Source organism: Triticum urartu, chromosome 5, assembly GCF_003073215.2.
Source record: "Triticum urartu cultivar G1812 chromosome 5, Tu2.1, whole genome shotgun sequence".
Classification (NCBI taxonomy): domain Eukaryota; kingdom Viridiplantae; phylum Streptophyta; class Magnoliopsida; order Poales; family Poaceae; genus Triticum; species Triticum urartu.
In genome coordinates, this window is record NC_053026.1 from 377265645 (window position 1) to 377287999 (window position 22355).

The 22355-nt window shown below is 44.6% G+C and overlaps 3 protein-coding genes across 3 annotated transcripts; all 3 read right to left on the reverse strand.

The window, feature by feature from the left end:
• Nucleotides 1-661: 661 nt before the first annotated feature.
• LOC125556035 (transcription repressor OFP14) lies at nt 662-1927 on the reverse strand. The gene has a single exon (XM_048718836.1). It carries the CDS (start codon nt 1857-1859, stop codon nt 1041-1043), a length of 819 nt encoding a protein of 272 aa, XP_048574793.1. The 5' UTR covers nt 1860-1927; the 3' UTR covers nt 662-1040.
• A 3320-nt stretch (nt 1928-5247) lies between these two features.
• Nucleotides 5248-6215, reverse strand: LOC125509143. Its single transcript, XM_048674045.1, has one exon. It carries the CDS (start codon nt 5850-5852, stop codon nt 5481-5483), a length of 372 nt encoding a protein of 123 aa, XP_048530002.1. The 5' UTR covers nt 5853-6215; the 3' UTR covers nt 5248-5480.
• A 186-nt stretch (nt 6216-6401) lies between these two features.
• LOC125509142 (histidine protein methyltransferase 1 homolog) lies at nt 6402-10835 on the reverse strand. Its single transcript, XM_048674044.1, has 8 exons — nt 10557-10835; nt 10416-10481; nt 8226-8292; nt 8048-8148; nt 7717-7761; nt 7339-7635; nt 7139-7241; nt 6402-6697 (listed from the first exon to the last, which is right to left on the reverse strand). The coding sequence occupies exons 1-8, from the start codon at nt 10704-10706 to the stop codon at nt 6615-6617; spliced, it is 912 nt and encodes a 303-aa protein (XP_048530001.1). The 5' UTR covers nt 10707-10835; the 3' UTR covers nt 6402-6614.
• Nucleotides 10836-22355: the final 11520 nt, after the last annotated feature.

Sequence of the window (22355 nt, forward strand, 5' to 3'; positions counted from 1 at the left end):
GGTTGGTGTATGAGAGAGAAATAAGCTTCAATATCAATAATCTGTCTGATTCATTTATATACAATATAGCTCGTAGCAACGCACGGGCGTTTTACTAGTAATATTATTGGGAGAGCGCCGGACCAGACATGCACTTGCGCATTAAACATATATGTGGGTCAATAAAATAATCAATATTACATTTTGATCAAATCTCCCTCTCTACTTTAAGCTGATTTTATGTTTTTTTTTTGCAAAAGCATTATGGTGTTTACTCATTAGCGAAGCATGGGCCGCAAGTTGAACACTGCATATATCCCCCACACAGAAAAATACATAATTAGACGTTTTGTAAAGATGTCGGCTTCAAAAAACAATTCTTCCTCGTGTTAGGAATATTTGACTATACTTTTTTTAGAAACAATAATAATTGGATTACGAGTGTCAGAATGCGATGAATTTTTATCATGTTGTAACACACGACATAGATGTAATTTTTAATACTTTTGATGTTCCTTATATTATCATGATATTTGATAAATAGATCGATTTTTTCCAAGAAAAACATTGTCAATCAGATCAATTTACTCTGAATCATACCCCATGTTCTAAGCTTTATGTCGTGGTGATCAAATTATGCATCTTTTTTGCATCAGCGACCATTCTTCCTTGACATAGTTCCTTCCCCAGCAAATCACGGTTCATAAGAACTGGTATTTTTCCATCGTTGCAACGCACGGACATTTGTGCTAGTAAAGTACAAAGAGATAAATTTCCAAAACAAATACAGATCCTTACTGAATTAATATCCTTGACTCAACTTGACACATCAGTCCACATGGAGTGAAAAACGTTCTGAAAGGCTGAAACAAACTCGTAATAAACCGCGCGTATTAAACACATACCATTATGTTAGATCAGAGGGTGGGGGACGTTAGTTAATCGGTTAGTCCATGTGCAGCCGCCCGACGGCAGTATGACCGGCGGCGGCGCCGGCCGGCGAGCTGCTGTGCCTACCAAATTTACACACACATGCTTGCCAGCATGTACGCACGACACGATCACGAGTTCGAGTCCACCGCTTCGTCGACGTCGTCGTCGTCGTCGATGCCGGATCCTCCGGCGCCCCTCCGTGGCTGCCGTGTCCGCCTGCTCTTCGGCTTCAGTGCCGGTGCCCTGCGCCGCCTCCGGAGCGCGGCGACGGTGTCGGTGAACGCCCGGAGTATGTCCTTGTGCACCGCCCGGTCGTTGAGCTGGAGGTAGCAGAACAGCAGCTCCTCCATGAAGTCCCAGTCCACCGCCGGCGCCGGACGCGTGCCGACGCGGGCGGCCTCCACCCTCGCGTGCGCGTCCGCCATCTCCCGCATGGACCGCCGGAAGTCCTCGTACGGCGCGACGGAGAGCGTCACCACGGCCACGCCGCAGCCCCCGCCGGAGACCACCTTCATGGCAGCCATCCCGGCCAAGACGCCGCCCCCCTCGCTCTCAGAGCCACCGTCATCCTCCTGCGTCGACGAGCCGTCCTCATCGTCGCCGTCGTCGTCGTCGTCACGAACGGCGGTCGGGCCGACTCTGAGAGACCGGAAGTTGACGGCAAGAGCGCCGTCTTCATCGTCGTCGTCGTCGTCGCGGTTACGGGCGGCGACGTGGCGTTGGCGGACGCCGGAGAAGGAGTTGGTCCGGGGGTGCATGCACGCGGAGAGCAACGAGCCAGCGGCGGCGGCGGCGGAGGGGGAAGGGGATGGGTTGTGGTTGGCGCTCGGACGGCCATGGCCATGGAGCTTCTTGAGGGCCTTGGGGAAGTGGAGGAATGACTTGAGCCTTGCGCGCTTCTTGCTCCTCCTCCTCTTCTTCTTGGACTCATCTTCCATCCCCTCCATGTTTCTCTTGATCTCTTGGTACGTTGAGACTTGAGAGTGCTGGTGTTAGATAGAGTGGCAAATGTAGGTTGTGAGAGGATGGCTGGGGAAGGAGTTACATAGGAGTATTTATTTGTGAGTTATATGTGTACTTATTTAGTACTTGCACTGGTTAAGGTATTTACTTAATTTGTTGACTTTTTACCAACTATAACTTATTTATTTCTTCTAGAGATTGCCTTTTTTAGCAGAATTTTAGAGTTTGCTAACTGCCCTTTACGGTGCGTTCGGAGTACATATAGCATGGTGTGAGTAGTATTAATAAGGGTGTGTTTAGGGCACATCTAGATGTGCCCTAGTTATTGCACATCTAAGTGAGTGAATCAAGTAAAAAGAAAAAAGTTAGAAAGAAAAAGAAAATATTCACACGAATCTCAACATAAGATCAATGATATAGGACTTAGATGTGCAATACTTATGGCACATCTAGATGTGCTTTAGCAAAACTGTATTAATAAAGCCCTAAATGTCGTCCCTCCTGGGATGGCATGCTCAGTTGGTTACCTTCCTTTTGTGTGTGGAGGGGTGTGTTTGTGTTGATATTGATTTAATACCTCGAATATGATTAATTCAATTAAAAACCAACATTGTTCATGTGCTTCGGGTTGGGCCGGGCTCGGGCTTGAGATATTGACTTCGGGCTTTGTTAAGCCCGGTCCGAACCTGGCCTGGCCCGAAGGATGATTAGGTGTTGGTTAGAGTACTAGACGTATCATGTGTGTTTGTATTTTGCTAGCTCTGTTTTTTTCAGAAAAAGATCTGATCGAGGTTCCTAAACCACCGAACGACCATTACCGACGCAAGAACAACCTGCTTCTGTGTTGCTGTCGTCATTTCCCTACCGAAGCCGGCTTGACCTTATTGATGAAAGTCGAGAAGTCTTCATGCATGTATCCCTAAGGACTAACACCCTGGAGTTGCAGTCGTCGCCGTTGAACTCTTGAATAGATCTTAAGCAACTAACACCATATCTCGCCATCGCACATGCACGACGAGAAACCCTAACCCTATATCCCCAAAGACTTGAGGAGGATCGAAGCTCGACGAACAATCTCAAAGAACAAGCGCCGCCATCCGTAGAGCTAGGGCTAGAAAACCTAACCTAAACTACTACCTGGAGCGGAGGCACGGAGATTCCCCTCCCCGCCACCGGCCACCGGATGGATAGGCAATGGAGAGGTGAATCCACAAGCTTGTCGACGAAGCCTGGAGATGAAAGTTTGCCCTAGCTGTTGAGGCGGATGGAAGGAAAACTTCTTCAAATTTGAGTTGTTATTGCCAGAAGAATATGAGGTGCTTGTGTGACTATTAATTTAAACGTTCGTCTGGTGGTCATAAAAATAGTGTATGTACATGTCTTTGTCAGAATGAATGTACATATATTTTACAAGCTATTGTGTCTATTTTATTTATCAGAAAATACCAATGCTATATCTTTTTTCCATTTCCCAGACGTAGGGTAGGGAACATAAAAATAGTAGCGGTATACACCATTAACTCCTTTCTTCAACGCGGACGCTTAACATGGGCTCCAAGACATCGATCCTAGTCTTTTTCCCTGATCCCACGTCAAAACTAGGGAAATTGCTAGCGTCGAAGCAAAACAAGTCGTCAGGCACCGCACCTCATCCCTTTTTTTCTCTCACTCACCAGAATCACTGGTGACGAATGATGTCCTAGATGCGAGAGAAAATCCAGGATTTATACTAGCATAAACGCTTAGGGCATGTATAATGGTGGCATATGGATATAAGGCATCTACATTCATTTTTTCTTTCCAATGCAAGCTAACACTAGTAGGCCTTATTAAAAAATAGAAAATAAAGACTCTAGTACACATGCATCTCTACTTTTTATTTCAACCTTTTCAGCTTTTGTCACTGGACCACACTTTTTCTTTTCAAGCACCCGCCTCCTGAAGAGGATTCCGCTTCCCTATTCAAACCTACTTTATGTCATATCCGATCCTACATGGCATGCGAGGCATCACCTTGAGGCTATGCATTGTACACGCCCTTAGCTACATGCGTTCGGGAAGTAGATGCTTACGATTTTCTTTCATATTTTTCTAAAAATCGCTAGGAATCTATGGGTAGATGTTAGCGTTGGAGGGAGGGACTCCTACACAGACTCTGCGTAGAAATTCTTGATGGACCCCAATATCCAGGGAACGTCAAATTTTTAGGGCTCCTAGTGAACGCCCTCAAAGCCATCAGATCACGATCGAATATATGGCAATTTCTCTACGCAACGTGGCAATTTTTGTGCCTTTTTTTTGTGACATGACAACTTTCAACTTGGTATGGCATGGCAAGTTTGAAGCGTTCGCTGGAAAAACACTCACAGAGAATGTTTCCCTAATTTATTAACTTGTAATGATGCCTACATCCATAAGCAAAAGAAGAAGTAGCCCAGTAGGAGTTCCTCACTCCTAAACAAGCGAAAATTCTATTTCCCTTATTGCTCAAGCTCCTAAACAAGCGCTCAGTGTCGAAGATGGCCTTATTATGTTCAAAGAGCATCCGAAATGCAGCAATATGAGACATCAGTTGTATTGATGGTACTTCCCATAAATATAAGAGCGTTTAGATCATTAAAGTAGTGATCTAAACGCTCTTATTTTTGTAATGATCTAAATGCTCTTACATTTGTTTACAGAGAGAGTACTTTTTTGACGTGGTTGTATGCATAGTACTTCCTCCGGTCCTTTTTAGTTCGTATACAAGATTTGACTGAAGTCAAGCCTCGTAAAGTTTGACCAACTTTATAGAAAAAATTATCAACATTCATAATCTGAAATCAATATCAATAGATGTGTCATGACTTAAAGTTTCATATTGTATAATTTTAGCATGGCAGATGTTGATATTTTTTCATATAAATATGGTCAGACTTTATGAAGTTTGACTTTAGAGAATTCTAATAGTAAAAAGGACCGGAGTGAGTACTGGTACAGTAGCTTTTTAAGAGCACGAGCACCAGTTGTGCGTCTCGAGGGAAAAGAACGGGGGAGGTGTGGTGTCGTGGAGTAAAGGAGACCGTCCATCATCTAGTTGACGGCTCAAGGTCGCACAAATCAGAACACCGTTTCTCGCTCCTAGGCCAACAGCAGTAGAGCCGCAGTGGAAGCAAACCGCAAAGCACAGCATTCCATTAGTGCCATTCTTTTCACCCCATTTTGAGCTTCTTTTTTTTAGCCAAAAGGAATTTCACGAAAATCAGTTCGCTTTCCACGGCAACATGCAAAGGTTCATGCGTTGCAGGCGGTGCCTATCTGGCTATCAATCTAACCCCCGTTTCAGAAACGTAGAGTGGCTCATGGGAGAAGAGCAATCGACACAGCTGTGAGTGAGTCTTGCTTGTACTTATGCCTGGCATCAACTTAAAATCGACCTACATTTTTTCGCACAGACACGATCGATCAGCAGGGTACACCCGATCCCAGATCTACCCCGGCACAGAGCAACGAACACAATCCGATTTACAGGATCAGCTAGATATATACCACATCATACACACGCATATGTCGCTAGGAACAGAGACGACACCTGGAAAATGTGCAGAAGCCTCTGCTGCTGCCTCTCAGTAGCCCTTCCCACGGGAGTGCTTGCCCCTGTTACCGGCCACCGACGGGCCAGAGAGCACCGGCAGCCCCCACTGCGACAGGAAGACGATGCTCGGGCAGGCATCCTCAGCGTGCGCCACGCTTGCATGGCGGATCTTGGAGGAGGAGGGCTCGGAGACCTTCCTCGGCAGGAGGACCGAAGTGATCCTGCTCCACCTGAGCTTCTTGAGATGGAAGAAGCAGGAGCAGGCCGCCTTACCAGTCGTCAGAGACGGCAGCCACCGCCGCTGCCTGGGCCGCGGGGTGGCCCCGTCGTCCCGGCATTCCAGCCGCTGGTACTGGAAGAAGCTGCCCCTCCGGCCGCTGCCCGTGTCCTGCAGCCCCATCATTGCAGCTCAAGGGGAAAGGCTGCAACCTGCAAGGCCAAGATATAGTAGACTCTACAAGCAAGGAAGATGCAGATCATCTTGAGGGAGGACAATAGAGCAGTAGCTTGCACATGGAGTGACCCCGACCAAAGTCGTACGGCGCCGATAATTAGAAACATTGACACATGAAACAAGAGGACAAAGGTCGCCCTAATGTTTGATTCCTCGTGCCACATGGGCCTAGCCACCCTCTCACATCCATGCCCCTTCTTCCTCACCCACACCTCTCCCAAAATTATCTTGTGGGGGTACGTTGGAGTATTTCCTCTGGTTGCCAGGAAAGCGAGCATGGTGTGTATCATGGCATCTGGACAAAGGAGGTAAAGTATGGGGGCACAAATTTTGTTTCTTGTTACTCTTTTTGATGACTTGTCAGTTGCTATCGCCACTCAATCAGCTCTGTCTGCCACTGGAATTCCCAAGAATCTTTGCTACCGTGGGCAATAAAAAGTGCTGCTTTTGTCAAAGTTGTGAGATGGTACAGGCGGGCCATCATGGAGGATTCACATCTCAGAGGAAAGGGTACACCGGTTTTAAGAGTCAGTAATTCAGAGATAGGACTCAAGTACTTGTATGACTTCTCAAGAGTTCATGAACAATCAACTTGGAACTAACAGTGCATTAAAACACCATGATACGGCTAAACCAAGGCTCACACTCTACCAATATGGAGCCCGCTACACGTTTTGTATCTGATACAGCAATCACAGAGGCCATGCTTGTCTACTTGAATGAGAATTTCCAAACCTCCCTAACATTGGATGATCCGTCAGTAACTTCAGCAAGCAGGTCCGACTGCATGGCACCTAAAGGACAAGAAAGGAACTAGTAAGCAAATGCATGGACACCACAACACATGCAACTCTTAACACAAAATTCACATCATGAATCCAAAGAAGTCATGCATCTGAGTGTTAACAGCTGGCCTATGGTTTCGTCATGTGATGCATTTAACGAAGGATAGTTTAATCCACATGCAGGATGCAAGTTCCTTCCTTATCTTATAAAAAACACATGTGCTTGATACTCAGCTTCAAAGCAATAATGCACAGATCTTGACATGCAAATTCATTATAAACAACATGTAGTTTGGTAGAGGAGAAACACTAAAAAATCCGTGACCACTGTACAAAAAGTATTGACGTTTTTCTCCAGCCTTTCATCACATCAGTGTGCAAAATATGCATGCCACTACAGATAAAAATATAGGTACATGAATAAATACCAGATGGCTAACAAATTCTTACCATCTTCTGTAACCAAGCGTAGAAATTGCCTTGTGCCGCCACCTACACCAAAGTAATGCTTTTTCCCTGCCATATAAACTACACCACTAGGGTAGTGTAAGCACTGCAAAAGGTTTTAGAGATGTGAGCAACAATTAATATTTAGCAAACTAGAGTAATGGAAAGAAAAAAAATAGTAAAGGAAGATCTCGGATGTTGACCTTCTTGATGAGCCTGTAGAGACTAGGAAGTGAATCCAATGCATACACAGTCTCAGCCATCAGGATGATATTGTAGCCTCTATGCCCTTCATTTTCTGTGTGAAGATTGGTTGTTTTATCCTGGACAGCATCTCCGCGAAGAAGTAACTTGTCGATTTCACTCCAATCACCAGCATAAAAACCAACACTCCTAGATGTTTCAGATGATTCCTTGAACAGATTAGCTTTTACATTTGGGATGGTAAGGCACCTAAGGACCTCAGCATTGAAATCTTGGAAGTGAACTAGAGCAGCACCCTGAAAGTTTGAAGTTCTAAGAAATTGATATAGTTGAGGAATTGTTTAAACAATGCCAAAGGGGAGAACAGATTGATATACCTTCAGACCTGCAAAGATGCCAGGGAGGCCATGTCCACATCCTAGCTGAAGAATCACAGAGATAGATAATGTAAGGAATTATCTGAATGAACTGTTTCTCAGCTTATAATTATCTGTATCAACAATTGGTCGAAGACTTTAAGTAGCATTGTAAGCTAGATATCATAGTAGAGTACACTATTAGCTGGAGAGAGGAGAGAGGAGAGAGAAACTGCACCAAGAAAACGTAGGCCAAATACATTCGGAAGAAACAAGATCTAAATATTTAACAGAACTTCCAAGTGTACACAAAATGTTGACAATACGTATAATCTTAGAGCAAGTATCCCACCTCTAGTACGTGTTTGCCTTCCATAAGCAATCGATCATCTTTGATGTCTGAATTTAGGGTTTTCACCAAGTCCAATGATCCTTCCCACAGTTTCAACCCCCCTAGGACCCATGGAAATTGTCAGGTTCACAACTATGACAAAACATGCTGCAAATAACAATATGCATTCAGCCTTCACCTTCATATTTTCCTGGAACCAAATCAGAGTTTTTTACCCCCAAAACATCAGAGGTGTTAACTCTCCCCTAATAAATAGGATGAAGGAGGAGAACAGGTTAGTTTACACCAGCATAAGGATCTAACAATGACGTGTGGAATATGGTGAAAGAACAGGAAAAGCTTTTATATAAAACTATTCCATATAAGTTTGGAATAGCTGTAGTTGACCTGATGACATATTTGCTCCAAGTGTGGATGGGTGCAATGCAATGTCATTTTGGCCCGAACTTCACAAGAAAAGAGTCAATGCATGTCCTAGAAAACTATTTCATGGCTAAAGAAGCAACATGTTTTCCTTTTCTTTAATTGGGGTTGGGGGAGAGAACAGGTGGGAAGATTAGCATATTAAAAATCCTGCAATGTTTCATGAAGTTTCCTGTGTTCTTGCTTCCCTTGGTAAAGCATCAAGTATGTAGTGAGCATTAACAAACAGACTCGCAATATTCATAAATTTATCCTTTCTTGATCAACCATAACCCTGTAACACAGAAAAACTGAATAGTACAAAAGTGTCTCGCTTTTTCTCCGTACTCACATACCCATGCCCAACAAAGATCATGATGAGCAAAGAATAAAATAAGGCTATTCAACGTGAATTCAATTGTAGCAGCAGCCTAATCATACAAAGAAACCTTCTGTTGGGAAGAGGTACTGCTCAGGTACAGCTCCGAGGAGCGACATAGGGCGCCCGCCCTTGAACAGTCAGCCACACAGCAGAGCAAGGCTGTGAGGCCCCATTGAGAACCGAGGTAGAATGAAGAATTTTGCTTATTTCTTGATTAATAATGCTAAACTAAGTCTCCTTTTAGTCCTTATATAGCCGATATAATCTGACTAAAAAAAACTACTTCCATCTATGATTGCTCAGAATCTAATTAAATCATTACCTCCTGTTGTTAAGGTATTGCCATCTTACTCCACCTCTAACGTCATGACAAACACTATTCCTACCCCTTTATTCTGTTGGCTGAGATTAGGGCCACCTGGCATGCGTGAACACTGTGCAGTGTACGCCACTGTTACGGGATGAGGTATATATATGTAGTACACACAGGATAGCTGACCCTAATCTTAACAAAAGAAATCCAACTCAACTGAGGCTAATCTAAAACAACAGTGACTAACAAACAACACAGCTTACCAAAATAGAATATATATTTTCCAATTTAAGGTCACACAAAATGTTATTGCAAGCTTCCTCATTTCCTGAACTCCAGGGAGATATTTGCATAACCAATAAAACAGGGGGAAAAGGTAAAATTTACCCACAATAATGTAGTAGAAGTCCAGAACAAAATGCCAATGATTATTCTATACAATTCGTTCATAGTCACAGAACCAACTAACTGGAAAAGACTACAACCTATACGAATTAAACAGGACTGGAGGATGCATCTGTAACCACTATACATATTTATAATCAGGAGTTTTCAAGTATTGATATGTATTTATCAGTGTAATTCACCTACAATTTCAATGGGGATCATCAAGCCATTAGATCAAAAGACAGAATGATAGCTAAGAAAACAAATGTACCTGACCATTTAAGAACCAAGATAGTCTCAAAATACTATGATGTTTTTTGTCAAATGTTGTTGACTGTTGTTTACTTGCAGAATTGCAGTCCCAAGTTTCAATACAATTGAACATCACATACAACAGGCTGTTTTTATTAGCAGTAGCACAAGTAGTAACTACAGCAAGCTCCCGAAACAGTTCTGCAACAGCCCAAGAAACTCATTTGGCATGCTCGATCTTGATCCTATCATCCTCACTTCAGTTCGCACTTGCAATAGCTCTACACTTTCAATGTAGCATAAAGCAGGTACGCCACAATGGATGTGGTGGCATTTAATCATTTCTCAAGTGTTTGCAGTTCAACTGGCATACAAATGAGAGATGGTACAGAAGTAAAATAAGCACCGAGGCTGCCAAAACATAAAGCCGCCCTAATGCTTGCATTGCATGCTCAATGATCAACCGATCATCGTGTCATTCGTCACACACGGGTTGCAGAGTTATCAAGTAATACATTATGGCCTGCATTTTTCTCACACACCAGAATCCTAGCATACTCTACAGTTTTTGCTGGACTACAGAGCGACAGAGGCACTTCCGCAAACACAAGGTGGGCATTTCTGAATCGCACCTTGTAGATCGATAGGGAGTCGTCAACCACCACAGGCTCCAAGTTGCCGGCCGCGACGGGTGATTCCTGCAAGGCAAACAAGGCGAGATCGAACCTTGCGCCGGGAAGAGCACGAAGAGGGATGAAGCGGAGGGGAAATACCTCGGAGAGGAGGACCTCGACAGCTGGCGGCGGAGGCGGAGGGGGAGGGCCGGGCGCGGCGCCGAACCCGAAGCCGAAGGAGGCGCTGGGGTTGGAGAAGGAGAAGAGGGGGGATGCGGGGGTGGGCTTCTTAGCCTCGGTCTCCTCCATGGCGTGTGGGCGGCTTCGTGTGTGTGTGTTGCCGAAAGATACGGCTCGCGACGGCGGGAAGGGCGCCGCGGCGGCGTGGCGGCGGAATACGCGAGGGGGTGGACGGGTGGGGATGGTTTGGATGGATGTTTGGCCAAATTTCTTGCAAAATTTAACACATTTTTGGCTTTACCAACCAGAAGGAAAAAAAATTATCTTGTTTTGCCAACGTGACAACGAGTCGATTTGAACTTGTTCATCCTTAATTTTGTTAGGTTGAGACTCTAAACGATTCGGGACGGCTACTACCGACGGCCCTGGCATAATATCTAGGGTTTTCTTGTCCTTCGTCAGCAGCATGTCGTATGTCTTCAAGAGTTTCTTCATCCTTCAATCTTCCTCCACGGTTCTTCTCTATTCCTAGGTCCTCTCAACTGGGTGGAAGGGGTTGCTACAGCTTCGCTGGCACAACTTTGATCACCATGGCAAGAAACATGGGCGAGAAAAGCGTTTTTGGATTTTTGGATAGGTCTGCTAGGCATTCTATCGAGGCTCTTCAGGAGAAATTGCATTCGTAAGAAGAAAACTAAGCAGAGCGTGTGTGGGAAGAAGAAATCTCTGATCCACTAGAGAAGGCAAAAGTGGCTATCGACCGCGAAGGTCCATACCTGGGTTTAGCCCTAGCCCCCTCTTTGTGGACATGCGCTTTTCATGAAATCCAGTAAAGGAAATGTTATGAAGAAGAGTGGATGGAAATATATTCATAGTCCAAATCAGGTGCTTAGGAGATTGTAAAGAAGCAATGAATATGGTGCCGTGGTTATTCAGTAATCAAGCACTTCTTATCTCTCGAAACAGATTTTCACCCCCGCTTTATATATAAAGCAAAAAAAAAACATAGTACACGGCCAAATGATACAAAATGATGGGTAGCCCTCGTACAACGCCGATCTCAGGATAAATCGGATCACGCGAGACACATGCAACTACGATATCAAAAGAGAACAAAGGAAGACCTGGGTACAACGGTACACAAGCCCTAAAACACCTAAGCTCCGCGACAACGCCCCCGGGAGGGAGAGGAGCAAGAATGTGATGATTCTAGACTTTTTATAGAAGAATATGATGATTTTTAAACCTAGTGCCGGTGATTCTAAACAAGCTCCCAGTACGGGGGCAGGTTCATAAGTTACCAAATGATTTCGTGAAGGATCCGACCATTGAAGGGATGCGCATGCCCATGGGAAAGATAGTTAGGTTCATATCTGTTGGGGAACGTAGCAGAAATTCAAAATTTTCCTACGTGTCACCAAGATCTATCTATGGAGTCATCTAGCAACGAGGGAGGAGTGGATCTACATACCCTTGTAGATCGCGCGCGGAAGCGTTCAAGAGAACGGGGTTGATGGAGTCGTACTCGTCGTGATCCAAATCACCGATAATTCTAGCACCGAACGGACGGCACCTCCGCGTTCAACACACGTACGGAGCAGCGACGTCTCCTCCTTCTTGATCCAGCAAGGGGGGAGGAGAGGTTGATGGAGATCCAACAGCACGACGGCGTGGTGGTGGAAGTAGCGGGATTCCAACAGGGCTTCGCTAAGCGCTGCGGGAGGAGGGAGATGTGTCACGGGAGGGAGAGGGAGGCGCCAGGGCTTAGGTATGGTTGCCCTCCTTTTCCCCACTATATATAGGGCCAAGGGAGAGGGGGGAGGTGCAGCCCTTGCCCCTTCCTCCAAGGAAGGGTGCGGCCAAGGGGGGGAGGAGTCCATCCTCCCCAAGGCACCTCGGAGGTGCCTTCCCCTTTTAGGACTCTCCCCTTTTTCTCTTCTCTTGGCGCATGGGCCTCTTGGGGCTGGTGCCCTTGGCCCATGTAGGCCAAGGCGCACCCCCTACAGCCCATGTGGCCCCCGGGGCAGGTGGCCCCACCCGGTGGACCCCCGGGACCCTTCCGGTGGTCCCGGTACAATACCGGTGACCACGAAACTTGTCCCGATGGCCGAAATAGTACTTCCTATATATAATTCTTTACCTCCGGACCATTCCGGAACTCCTGTGACGTCCGGGATCTCATCCGGGACTCCGAACAACTTTCGGGTTACCGCATACTAATATCTCTATAACCCTAGCGTCACCGAACCTTAAGTGTGTAGACCCTACGGGTTCGGGAGACATGCAGACATGACCGAGATGACTCTCCGGTCAATAACCAACAGCGGGATCTGGATCCCCATGTTGGCTCCCACATGTTCCACGATGATCTCATCGGATGAACCACGATGTCAAGGACTTAATCAATCCCGTATACAATTCCCTTTGTCTAGCGGTACGATACTTACCCGAGATTCGATCGTCGGTATCCCGATACCTTGTTCAATCTCGTTACCGGCAAGTCTCTTTTACTCGTTCCGTAACACATCATCCCGTGATCAACTCCTTGATCACATTGTGCACATTATGATGATGTCCTACCGAGTGGGCCCAGAGATACCTCTCCGTTTACACGGAGTGACAAATCCCAGTCTCGATTCGTGCCAACCCAACAGACACTTTCGGAGATACCTATAGTGTACCTTTATAGCCACCCAGTTACGTTGTGACGTTTGGTACACCCAAAGCATTCCTACGGTATCCGGGAGTTGCACAATCTCATGGTCTAAGGAAATGATACTTGACATTAGAAAAGCTTTAGCATACGAACTACACGATCTAGTGCTATGCTTAGGATTGGGTCTTGTCCATCACATCATTCTCCTAATGATGTGATCCCGTTATCGATGACATCCAATGTCCATGGTCAGGAAACCGTAACCATCTATTGATCAACGAGCTAGTCAACTAGAGGCTTACTAGGGACATGGTGTTGTCTATGTATCCACACATCTATCTGAGTTTCCTATCAATACAATTATAGCATGGATAATAAACGATTATCATGAACAAGGAAATATAATAATAATCAATTTATTATTGCCTCTAGGGCATATTTCCAACAGTCTCCCACTTGCACTAGAGTCAATAATCTAGTTCACATCGCCATGTGATTAACACTCACAGGTCACATCGCCATGTGACCAACATCCAAAGAGTTTACTAGTTCACATCACTATGTGATTAACACTCAAAGAGTTCTGGGTTTGATCATGTTGCTTGTGAGAGAGGTTTTAGTCAACGGGTCTGCAACATTCAGATCCGTATGTACTTCGCAAATCTCTATGTCATCTTGTAGATGCAGCTACTACGCTATATTTGGAGCCATTTCAAATAACTGTTCTACTTGGAGCTATTCTAAATTGTTGCTCCATTATACGTATCCGGTATCTCTACTCAGAGCTATCCGGATAGGTGTTAAGCTTGCATCGACGTAACTCTTTACGTCGAACTCTTTATCACCTCCATAATCGAGAAAAATCCTTAGTCCACTAGTTACTAAGGATAACTTTGACCGCTGTCCTGTGATCCATTCTTGGATCACTCTTGTACCCCTTGACTGACTCATGGCAAGGCACACTTCAGGTGCGGTACACAGCATAGCATACTGTAGAGAGCCTATGATAAAAGCATAGGGGACGACCTTCGTCCTTCCTCTTTATTCTGCCGTGGTCAAGCTTTAAGTCTTAACTTCATACCTTACAACTCAGGCAAGAACTCCTTCTTTGACTGATCTATCTTGAACACCTTCAAGATCATGTCAAGGAACGTGCTCATTTGAAAGTACCATTAAGCGTTTTGATCTATCCTTATAGATCTTGATGCTCAATGTTCAAGTAGCTTAATCCAGGCTTTCCATTGAAAAACACTTTCCAAATAACCCTATATGCTTTCCAGAAATTCTACGTCATTTCTGATCCACAATATGTCAACAACATATACTTATCAGAAATTCTATAGTGCTCCCACTCACTCCTTTGGAAATACAAGTTTCTCATAAACTTTGTATACACCCAAAACTTTGATCATCTTATCAAAGCATACATTCCAACTCCGAGATGCTTACTCCAGTCCCTAGAAGGATTGCTGGAGCTTTGCATACTTATTAGCATCTTTCAGGATTGACAAAACCTTCCGGTTTGTATCACATACAACCTTTCCTCAAAAAATCGTCGAGGAAACAATGTTTTGACATCCTATCTGCAAGATTTCATAAATAATGCAGTAATCGCTAATATAATTCCAACAGACTCTTAGCATCGCTACGAGTGAGAAAGTCTCACCGTAGTCAACTCCTTGAACTTGTCGGAAACTTCTTAACGACAAGTCGAGCTTTCTTAATGGTGACATTTACCATCATTGTCCGTCTTCCTTTTAAAATCCATCTGCACTCAACAGCCTTACGACCATCGAGCTGTTCTGCCAAAGTCTACACTTTGTTTTCATACATGGATCCTCTCTCGGATTTTATGGCCTCGAGCCATTTATCGGAATCCGGGCCCACCATCGCTTCTCCATAGCTCGTAGGTTCATTGTTGTCTAGCAACATGACTTCCAAGACAGGATTACGTACCACTCTGAAGTAGTACGCATCCTTGTCATCCCACGAGGTTTGGTAGTGACTTGATCTGAAGTTTCATGATCACTATCATAAGCTTCCACTTCAATTGGTGTAGGTGCCACAGGAACAACTTCCTGTGCCCTGCCACACACTAGTTGAAGAGACGGTTCAATAACCTCATCAAGTCTCCACCATCCTCTCACTCAATTCTTTCGAGAGAAACTTTTCCTCGAGAAAGAACCCGATTCTAGAAACAATCCCTTATTGCTTTCGAATCTAAGACAGGAGGTATACCCAACTGTTTTGGTGTCCTATGAAGATGCATTTATCCGCTTCGGGTTCGAGCTTATCAGCCTGAAACTTTTTCACATAAGCGTCGCAGCCCCAAACTTTTAAGAAATGACAGCTTAGGTTTCTCTAAACCATAGTTCATATGGTGTCATCTCATCGGAATTACATGGTGCCCTACTTTGAAGTGAATGTGGTTGTATCTAATGCCTAATCCATAAACTATCGTGGTAATTCGATAAGAGACATCATGGTATGCATCATATCCAATAGGGTGCAATTATGATGTTCGGACACACCATCACACTATGGTGTTCCAGGCTGTATTAGTTGTGAAACAATTTCCACAATGTCTTAATTCTGTGCCAAACTCGTAATTCAGATATTCATCTCTATGATCATATCATAGATATTTTATCCTCTTGTCACGACGATCTTTCAACTTCACCCTGAAATTACTTGAACCTTTCAATAATTCAGACTCGTGATTCATCAAGTAAATATACTCAACATCTACTCAAGTCATCTGTGAAGTAAGAACATAACGATATCCACTACATGCCTCAGCACTCATTGAACCGCACACATCAAAATGTATTACTTCCAACAAGTTGCTTTCTAGTTCCATTTTACTGAAAACGAGGCTTTCAGTCATCTTGCCCATGTGGTATGATTTGCATGTCTCAAGTGATTCAAAATCAAGTGAGTCCAAACGATCCATCTGTATAGAGTTTCTTCATGCATATCTACCAACAAACATGGTTCGCATGTCTCAATCCTTTCAAAAATGAGTGAGTCCAAAGATCCATCAACATGGAGCTTCTTCATGCGTTTTATACCGATATGACTTAAGTGGCAGTGCCACAAGTAGGTGGTACTATCATTACTATCTTATATCTTTTGGCACGAACATGTGTATCACTATGATCGAGATTCAATAAACCATTCATTTTAGGTGTAAGACCATTGAAGGTATTATTCAAATAAACAGAGTAACCATTATTCTCCTTAAATGAATAACTGTATTGCGATAGACATAATCCAATCATGTCTATGCTCAACGCAAACACCAATCTCGATGGTAGAGGGAGCGTGCGATGCTTGATCATATCAACATTGGAAACACTTCCAACACATATCGTCAGCTCACCTTTAGCTAGTCTCCGTTTATTCCGTAGCTTTTATTTCTAGTTACTAACACTTAGCAACCGAACCGGTATCTAATACCCTGGTGCTACTAGGAGTACTAGTAAAGTACACATTAACACAATGTATATCCAATATACTTCTATCGACTTTGCCAACCTTCTCATCTACCAAGTATCTAGGGTAACTCTGCTCCAGTGGCTGTTCCCCTTATTACAGAAGCACTTAGTCTCGGGTTTGGGTTCAACCTTGGGTTTCTTCACTAGAGCAGCAGCTGAATTGCCATTTCATGAAGTATCCCTTTGTTCCCTTGCCCTTCTTGAAACTAGTGGTTTCACCAACCATCAACAATTGATGCTCCTTCTTGATTTCTACTTTTGCGGTGTCAAACATCGCGAATATCTCAAGGATCATCATATATGTCCCTGATATATTATAGTTCATCACGAAGCTCTAGCAGCTTGGTGGTAATGACTTCGGAGAACCATCACTATTTCATCTAGAAGATCAACTCCTACTCGATTCAAGCGATTGTTGTACTCAGACAATCTGAGCACAAGTTCAACAATTGACCTTTTCTCCCTAGTTTGCAGGCTAAGAAAATCGTCGGAGGTCTTATACCTCTTGACGTGGGCACGAGCCTGAAATCCCAATTTCAGCCCTCGAAACATCTCATATGTTTCGCGACGTTTCAAAAAACCGTCTTCGGTGCCTCAACTCTAAGACGTTTAACTGAACTATCACGTAGTTATCAAAATGTGTATGTCAGATGTTCGCAACATCCACAGACGACGTTCGAGGTTCAGCACACTGAGCGGTGCATTAAGGACATAAGCCTTCTATGAAGCAATGAGGACAATCCCTCAGTTTACGGACCTAGTCCGCATAATTGCTACTATCAACTTTCAACTAATTTTTCTCTAGGAACATATCTAAACAGTAGAACCGAAGCGCGAGCTACGACTTAAATTGCGAAGACCTTTTGACTATGTTCAGGATAATTAAGTTCATCTTATGAACTCCCACTCAGATAGACATCCCTCTAGTAATCTAAGCGATTACATGATCCGAGTTAACTAGGCCGTGTCCGATCATCACGTGAGACGGACTAGTCAACATCGGTGAACATCTTCATGTTGATCGTATCTTCCATACGACTCATGCTCGACCTTTCGCTCTTCTGTGTTCCGAGGCCATGTCTATGCACATGCTAGGCTCGTCAAGTCAACCCTAAGTGTTTTGCATGTGTAAAACTGTCTTACACCCGTTGTATGTGAACGTAAGGATCTATCACACCCGATCATCACGTGGTGCTTCGAAACGACGAACTTTAGCAACGGTGCACAGTTAGGGGAGAACACATTCTTGAAATTGTAATGAGGGATCATCTTATTTACTAACGTCGTTCTAAGCAAATAAGATGTATAAACATGATAAACATCACATGCAATCAAATAATAGTGACATGATATGGCCAATATCATATAGCTCCTTTGATCTCCATCTTGGGGCTCCATGATCATCTATTACAAGAACATGATCAATCTCATACATCACATATATCATTCATCACATCCTTTTGGCCATATCACATCACATAGCATACCCTGCAAAAACAAGTTAGACGTCCTCTAATTGTTGTTTGCATGTTTTACGTGGCTGCTATGGGTTTCTAAAAAGAACGTTTCTTACCTACGCAAAACCACAACGTGATATGCCAATTGCTATTTACCCTTCATAAGGACCCTTTTCATCGAATCCGATCCGACTAAAGTAGGAGAGACAGACACCCGCTAGCCACCTTATGCAACTAGTGCATGTCAGTCGGTGGAACCTGTCTCACGTAAGAGTACGTGTAAGGTCGGTCCGGGCCGCTTCATCCCACGATGTCGCCGAATCACGATAAGACTAGTAACAGCAAGCATATTGAACAAAATCAACGCCCACAACTACTTTGTGTTCTACTCATGCATAGAAACTACGCATAAACCTAGCTCATGATGCCACTGTTGGGGAACGTAGCAGAAATTCAAAATTTTCCTACGTGTCACCAAGATCTATCTATGGAGTCATCTAGCAACGAGGGAGGAGTGGATCTACATACCCTTGTAGATCGCGCGCGTAAGCGTTCAAGAGAACGGGGTTGATGGAGTCGTACTTGTCGTGATCCAAATCACCGATGATCCTAGCGCCGAACGGACGGCACCTCCGCGTTCAACACACGTACGGAGCAGCGACGTCTCCTCCTTCTTGATCCAGCAAGGGGGAGGAGAGGTTGATGGAGATCCAACAGCACGACGGCGTGGTGGTGGAAGTAGCGGGATTCCAACAGGGCTTCGCTAAGCGCTGCGGGAGGAGGGAGATGTGTCACGGGAGGGAGAGGGAGGCGCCAGGGCTTAGGTATGGTTGCCCTCCTTTTCCCCACTATATATAGGGCCAAGGGAGAGGGGGAGGCGCAGCCCTTGCCCCTTCCTCCAAGGAAGGGTGCGGCCAAGGGGGGGAGGAGTCCATCCTCCCCAAGGCACCTCGGAGGTGCCTTCCCCTTTTAGGACTCTCCCCTTTTTCTCTTCTCTTGGCGCATGGGCCTCTTGGGGCTGGTGCCCTTGGCCCATGTAGGCCAAGGCGCACCCCCTACAGCCCATGTGGCCCCCGGGGCAGGTGGCCCCACCCGGTGGACCCCCGGGACCCTTCCGGTGGTCCCGGTACAATACCGGTGACCCCGAAACTTGTCCCGATGGCCGAAATAGTACTTCCTATATATAATTCTTTACCTCCGGACCATTCCGGAACTCCTCCTGATGTCCGGGATCTCATCCGGGACTCCGAACAACTTTCGGGTTACCGCATACTAATATCTCTATAACCCTAGCGTCACCGAACCTTAAGTGTGTAGACCCTACGGGTTCGGGAGACATGCAGACATGACCGAGATGACTCTCCGGTCAATAACCAACAGCGGGATCTGGATACCCATGTTGGCTCCCACATGTTCCACGATGATCTCATCGGATGAACCACGATGTCAAGGACTTAATCAATCCCGTATACAATTCCCTTTGTCTAGCGGTACGATACTTGCCCGAGATTCGATCGTCGGTATCCCGATACCTTGTTCAATCTCGTTACCGGCAAGTCTCTTTTACTCGTTCCGTAACACATCATCCCGTGATCAACTCCTTGATCACATTGTGCACATTATGATGATGTCCTACCGAGTGGGCCCAGAGATACCTCTCCGTTTACACGGAGTGACAAATCCCAGTCTCGATTCGTGCCAACCCAACAGACACTTTCGGAGATACCTATAGTGTACCTTTATAGCCACCCAGTTACGTTGTGACGTTTGGTACACCCAAAGCATTCCTACGGTATCCGGGAGTTGCACAATCTCATGGTCTAAGGAAATGATACTTGACATTAGAAAAGCTTTAGCATACGAACTACACGATCTAGTGCTATGCTTAGGATTGGGTCTTGTCCATCACATCATTCTCCTAATGATGTGATCCCGTTATCGATGACATCCAATGTCCATGGTCAGGAAACCGTAACCATCTATTGATCAACGAGCTAGTCAACTAGAGGCTTACTAGGGACATGGTGTTGTCTATGTATCCACACATCTATCTGAGTTTCCTATCAATACAATTATAGCATGGATAATAAACGATTATCATGAACAAGGAAATATAATAATAATCAATTTATTATTGCCTCTAGGGCATATTTCCAACAATATCAAGCTCCCATCGAGGTTTATTGTCGAGTTTGTGCGAGTAATTGCGAGAATCAAGGTGAACAAGAAACTCACGAGATTTGTGCCCACAACAAAGAATCGAGGGAAAGAACGATACCAAGTAGAATATGAAAAATTGCCCACTTTCTATGGCAAATGTGGTCTCCTTGGGCATTGGTACTAAGAATGTGGAGATGTGAACATGACAAATCAAGATGGGAGTGTCATGACTTCATTCTCACAGATGGCGATCGTGGTAGAGGAAGTGGCCGAGGCAGAGGTCGGGGTTACGAGTTTGATGATGCAAACGAGTATTTTGGCAGAGGGAGAGGAGCAAGTTTGTTTGGGCTTGGCTATGGTCGTGGTAGAACTCCAGATGGCAACTTTCATATGAGAAGCTGGCAGTGAAATGCTATGTACACATGGTAATTCAAGTGCGCCTCCCTATGTATCAAACTCGGATCCTAAAGAGAATGCAAATGGGAACCAATATGTGAGGATGAAAATCTCAAACATCCTATGAGAACATGGAGCTTCAGATGATGAAGTGGTGAACCAACATCTTAGGAGAATGCAGTTGTGAACCAATATGTGTGCAAGTGGAAAATCCTAATTTGTCATTGTCGCCCCTCCTATTGAACCATGTGTTATGACCAACATTGTTGACCAGTTTAAGGAGAAGAAGACTAATGATCCAGGTGGATTGGGGCACGGGTACCCCACAACAAAACGCTAAAAAGGCTAATGGGTGATGGATCGGCCATTGACAAGAGCACATCTACAAGATCGGTGACCTCTGGTGTGGAGAACCATTGGGAGAAATGAAAAACATCGACTGGAATTGTCATGGTAATGCTCTCGACCATGGCAGATCGCGAGATCCTAGCCCTTTAAGGGCGGGTGAGAGCGAATGTGATCTTCCTATTGGAGGCTCACATGAATGAAGAAAACAAAGCAAATGATCTACGTGATAAACTAGGCTTTGATGACCTAGGTGTGGTAGAGAGTGATGGTAGAGGTGGTCTTAAACTATTTTGCAATCATATAAATGAAACAATTTTAAATTATATTGACCCAAATTTTATTGGCGTGTTCATTGGAGAGGACGGAGTGGACCGGTGCCTAACGGGCTTCTATGAATGCCCATCATGGGACCAAAGACACCTATCTTGGGGCTACTTGAATGACTTCACCACCACATATCACACCCCTTGATCGTGATTGATAATTTTAATGAAATCTTGTCTGAAAGTGAGAAAGGAGGAGGCAATGGCCGACCAAACCATATGATGCAAAATTTCAGGGATTATCTAGTGGATTGTGGTTTGGAGAATATGCGGTACATAGGTGATATGTTCACTTCGAGAAGAGGAGATAGTAGAGAGAGATTGGACCGGGTTGTGTGTGAAGTCGGTTGGGCTCAATTTTTCACTAGTGTCTGTTGCCAACGAGGAGCAATTACATTCAGATCACCGTCCGATCTTTTGCTTTGATACAAAATACTATAATTAGATGCAATTTTGGCAATCAGAAGGGAGAAGGAAGTTCAAGGCTAGATGAATGCCGAAAGAAACGGTCACAAAAATAGTCACCTCTGCATGGAATAAAACAAAGTTAGTTGGCATTGAACCCTCTCTAGCTGATCGCATAAAAGCGATGCATGTTGATCTTCATGGGTCAAAGAGGGCTTAAAAGGGGCCAAGCAAATCAACAATTTTGAAAAAGAACTCGCTAAGTTGTGTTGTGCCTCGATGAATGCAGATACTAGATATCGACAAAAGAAGGTTCATGTTTTGTTAGGGGATTTGTTAGGCTAGACAGAAATTAATTGGTTGCAACAGAGACGAGCAACTTGGCGTTTGCGCGGAGACCATAATACCTCTTTCTTTCATAATGCAACTACTGTCCGTAAGAAGAGAAATCAGATAAAAATTCATGGAAGACACGAGGTGTGGCAGTAAGGTACTGATCTCAAGATAGACTCTCAATACCTTACTGTTATTATGTT

Bases quoted from the DNA above. Each gene is read 5' to 3' on its own strand.
- LOC125509143 (XM_048674045.1), bottom strand. From the start codon at position 5,852: ATGATGGGGCTGCAGGACACGGGCAGCGGCCGGAGGGGCAGCTTCTTC.
- LOC125509142 (XM_048674044.1), bottom strand. From the start codon at position 10,706: ATGGAGGAGACCGAGGCTAAGAAGCCCACCCCCGCATCCCCCCTCTTC. The intron at 8,293-10,415 runs GTGCGATTCAGA...CCTATTTATTAG, and splicing joins ACTCCCTATCGATCTACAAG to GGGAGAGTTAACACCTCTGA. The intron at 8,149-8,225 runs GTGAAGGCTGAA...CATGGGTCCTAG, and splicing joins GGTTCCAGGAAAATATGAAG to GGGGGTTGAAACTGTGGGAA.
- LOC125556035 (XM_048718836.1), bottom strand. From the start codon at position 1,859: ATGGAGGGGATGGAAGATGAGTCCAAGAAGAAGAGGAGGAGGAGCAAG.